This window comes from Notothenia coriiceps, unplaced genomic scaffold (genome assembly GCF_000735185.1).
Source record: "Notothenia coriiceps isolate Sejong01 unplaced genomic scaffold, NC01 NC01_scaffold00017230, whole genome shotgun sequence".
Taxonomy (NCBI): domain Eukaryota; kingdom Metazoa; phylum Chordata; class Actinopteri; order Perciformes; family Nototheniidae; genus Notothenia; species Notothenia coriiceps.
This window is the reverse complement of record NW_011349931.1, coordinates 1-4,294: the sequence shown is the minus strand read 5'-3', so window position 1 is coordinate 4,294 and position 4,294 is coordinate 1. Positions and strand designations below refer to the sequence as shown.

At 39.4% G+C, this 4,294-nt stretch overlaps 1 protein-coding gene across 1 annotated transcript; it reads right to left on the bottom strand.

Moving 5' to 3' along the window:
- Positions 1-995: 995 nt before the first annotated feature.
- On the bottom strand, positions 996-3,886 carry LOC104950211 (condensin-2 complex subunit D3-like; the record flags this gene model as incomplete). Its single annotated transcript, XM_010776696.1, has 5 exons — positions 996-1,102; positions 1,632-1,870; positions 2,822-2,917; positions 3,383-3,497; positions 3,779-3,886. Coding segments are annotated over 5 exons (665 nt in total), but the record flags the coding sequence as incomplete, so codon positions are not given.
- Positions 3,887-4,294: the final 408 nt, after the last annotated feature.

Here is a 4,294-nt window from a genome sequence, read left to right as displayed (position 1 = left end):
AAAAAATGCATTGCTTTTTGTAGGAAGGAACCGGAAGTAGCTAAAAATGCTAACTTACTTCCGGGTTTTACGACGCGTCACTGCGGTTCTCTATTGGGTATACAGCGTACGCCGGCTGGTATTAAAAATCACCCAATAACCCAGCAATGTTAATGATAATTTCTTCTCTGTTATTTTCAGGTATTCAAAGGGAACAGAGGGGCACTGAGGGCATCCTATCAAGTCAGCCTCCAGAAAAAAAAAGTTAATCAGTTGCCAAGTGTTGGAGTTTATTTGTCTCTCAGTGTTTTAAAACAGCTCTGTTCATTTAAAAGTGTTTAAAAAATGTGTGTACATAGTTTTTGATCTAGTGACAAACTTAATGTTGCACTTCTGATCATTTAAATTTGGTTTTACCTGTGATGTACTGAATACACTTGACTGCACTTCAGTTAGTGTTTTGTCCCTTTCTGTTTACAACATGTTTGTTCTTTGTTCATTTAAAATAGTTTAAAATGGTGTGTACATAGTTTTTGAGCTAGCGACAAACTTAATATTGCACTTTTGATAATTGTATAATTGAAATTTGTACTGTATATACTTGACTGCACTTCCCATGTTTTGTCTTTCTGCTTTGATCCTTATTTTTTCTGGGCAAGCTCAAAGGGAAGGTTGTTATGGTGAGAAACCTAATTGCTGCGATGCACTTTTATAATTAAATAAATATTTTCATTTACATTTTAAATTCATGGTGTGTTGCATTCTTTGTTTATAACTGTAGATATTATGGAAAATCATGATTTTTTTTTAGCTTGGGTCCCTTAGGACCACAACATTTCTGTTTTGGGTCTCATGCTGAAAAAGTTTGGGAACCCCTGCTGTGGACAATACCCACAGGAGTAAATACGGGTAAAGTGTCTTGCCCAAGGACACAACGGCCTGACGCAGTGGCGGCCGAGGCGGGATTCGAACTGGAGTTCACCAACGCCCCTTGAGCTGATGACCAACGCTCTAACCACTGCGCCAAAACCATAGTAACATACCTGGCGATGGCAGGGACTGGGTCAACCAGCGCCACCATAAAGCGAAAGAAGAGAGAGCCCTTCCATTTCACAAACTCATCCTTGAAGAGAAGAAGAACGGCATTAGGACAGACATGGAAAACACACCAAGCTAAATGAGTACAGCCCAGTAGCTGAAAGAAGGAAGATTTAGAGGTTTGAATGTGGCAATGTTTTTTGCTGTCCAATCTGTCGATGTGTACATTTATGAGCAGAACCTGGTTGTGTATTTAATGAGCAATCAGATGTTTCCAAGCAAATTATAATCTAGTTTTAAGTTATAAAAAAGCCTAATTTTCAATCAAACATAAATCTGTACGTCTCGATAATGTCTCTTCATAGAGCTCTTAATACATAGCCTTTATATTAATTGTTTTTAAGCTCAATATCATAAACAAATATTAAAGTCAAATTGCTCCTATTTGCACATTTAAATCTTGAAATGCCGCCACCCAGATAAATGATATAATGACATGAACAGAAGTTAAAAAAGCAATCTATGTGGAAAGATAGGAAGATAGAAGAAAGCAGTTCCCAGTTAAACGTCCATCTTGATACTCTGCTGCATTCTGTCATTTGATCAGTTCCCACCTGCAGCAGGTTGGTCAGCATGATGAGCGTCTGCTCCCTGATGATGGCTTCGTTGTCTCCCAGACAGGCGGAGATGTTGGGGATGTAGTGATCCACCATGTTGGTGTATCGAACACACAGATCGCACATGATCACCACCACGTTGTTGCGCACGGCAACCTCCTTGCCCTCCTCAATCTCCCTGGCAAACACCGGCAGGTACTTGTGGATGAGATCCTCGTGCTGCAGACACAGCTTACCTGTAGCAGACACACGTTAATGTATGACGAGACGGCAGAAATGCACAGGGCTGAGGCAATGAGGAGGAATGTAACTACAAATATTTACTCAAGTACTGAACTTAAGTATAGTTTTTTTAAAAGGTACCGGTGTTGTTTGTAGTGAAGCCACTTTTTCTACATTTCACAGGGAAATATTGTACTTTACTGCACTACATATATCTGATAGCTTAAGTCACTCGCAACTATGCAAATAGGGATTTTTGCACAGAAATCTTAAGAAGAATTTGAATTTAAGAGCTACTTTTAAGTTGGTTTACGTCGTTTTCACATAAAACAAACATGTTTGAAAATTCTGAAATGTTAAGATTTGCTTCTTTTCTTTTTAAGTTGTCATTGTTGACAAATTGCAACATCATTTTCTCAACATTTTTACAAACGACTACATTTCGAATCATTGAGAAGATAATAATCTCTGATAACAACGACTAGCATTACAGTCACAGGGGACATTTCTCTTAAAGGTGGGGTAGGTAAGTTTGAGAAACCGGCTCGAGATATACTTTTTGTTATATTCCATGGAATGCTCTTAACATCCCGATAGCAATGAATATCTTAAGTGCTTTGACAAAAAATCCAACTTTTACCTACTGTAAAAAGCACGACCAATCATTTTAGCCGGTCCGGCTAAAATAACTGGATGGCCTACCTAACTGTCAGCCTTCCATCTGTGCACAAACTTATCTCGTGCCCTCATTGGTCATGTGCGCGTTCGTGTGTGATGGAGGAGGGGCTCTGTAAGGAAGTGGCAGATTTTTTCTGGCTGTGTATTTTCAAATTCTAGCGCACTCGAGCTGGTTTCTCCAAAATTACCTACCCCACTTTTAAATGAGTACTTTGCTTCCACCTCTGGCAGGGAGCAACATTTCACTTTACTGAAAGAGACACAGGAAGAGAGAGGAGACGGTTGACCTAAAGTGATGACTCCGTGCGCTCTGACTTTGGTCGGCATAGAGTTAGCTTTGAACTGGGACAGAGGCAGGGACGCAGGCAGCTCCTCTTGACACCCTGTCAACCACCAACATACACAATAACAACACATTAATACATTTATTTTTTACTGTACATTTTGAAAGCCCATAAATGAGATTTCACTTAAATATTGGACATTCCTCAAATACTATGGATTAATACACTTTGGCAGTGCATATTTTGTACACTGATGATGCATCAATTGTTACTCAACTGTACTTAAGATTAAACTGTAGGTAAGGAAGTCCTTGCTCATATTCTGTCTCAAGCATGGGTTTTCTGACATCCAACACATCCTATAAAGTAATTTCAATACACAAATGCTAAACAGGTCTCCATTACTGTGTCTGTCCACCAGTGAACACGGGCTGATTTTTACTCTGCTCGTGCTGCTTATTATTATTATTAGATTAAACAACCCTTAAACACTTCATTCAGGCTTCTTCCAGGGGGAAGCCTGATTTTTAGTATTTATTTTTCACAGATGTCAATCCTTCGTACCTGGCAGTTTTTCAGAACGTGTTGTGAGGACCGACTCCACCAGCAGTACTGTCCTCTTGCCAACCTTGGCAGGACAGTGGAGTGACGCCACGCCCAGAGTGTGGAGGTGTTTGACCTGGACGAGAAAGCATTTTATGTGAGTTATGTGTGACACATAGTTAGTTTCAGTACTTTGTCAACCAGTTACCTTGGTTGGTTATTGGCTAATGGTTGCACAAGCCAAAAACATTGTGATATCACAAAGTGGCCAAAATCTGATCGGCTCATTTTCATCTCTTAACACAGACGGGACACATATTTATGTATAAAAGACATGTAAAGGTGGATTTTGCATAATAGGTGACCCTTAAAGATGTTGGGGTAAGAAGGAAAAGAGAGTGAAGGGTCAGATCTCACCATCAGCTCCTCGTTGAGGTTCTGGGCCCCCTTTTCACTCAGAATGATGGGGGCCAGATAAGCCTCGCAGACCGACACCAGCTCACCACAGTGCTGGTTCAGAAAAGCCTGAAGAAGACAAAGTAAATCAAATACCACGACACATGACAAGTTGAAATTTGAGATGAGTAGTATTTTTGATTTAATAATGATAAAGGACAGAAGCTGACATCATAATGGGAGAATATATGTAAAGATTTGAATAAAGAGACATTGTTTTAAAAAAAAAAAAGCATTAAACATCCGATTGGGAAAATACTAGAGATGTCCCGATCCGATCACATGATCGGGGATCGGAGCCGATCACGTGATTTTCAAAAGATCGGAAGGGAAAAAATCGGGGATCGAGATTTTTTTTTTTTTTTTTTATATAAATACTTTTTTTAAATGTTGTATTCAATGTTACAAAACAAAAATGACCATGTTCAAGTCTTAAATTCATCCTGAGGCCTTAGATTTGGTTTCAAATTACACAAC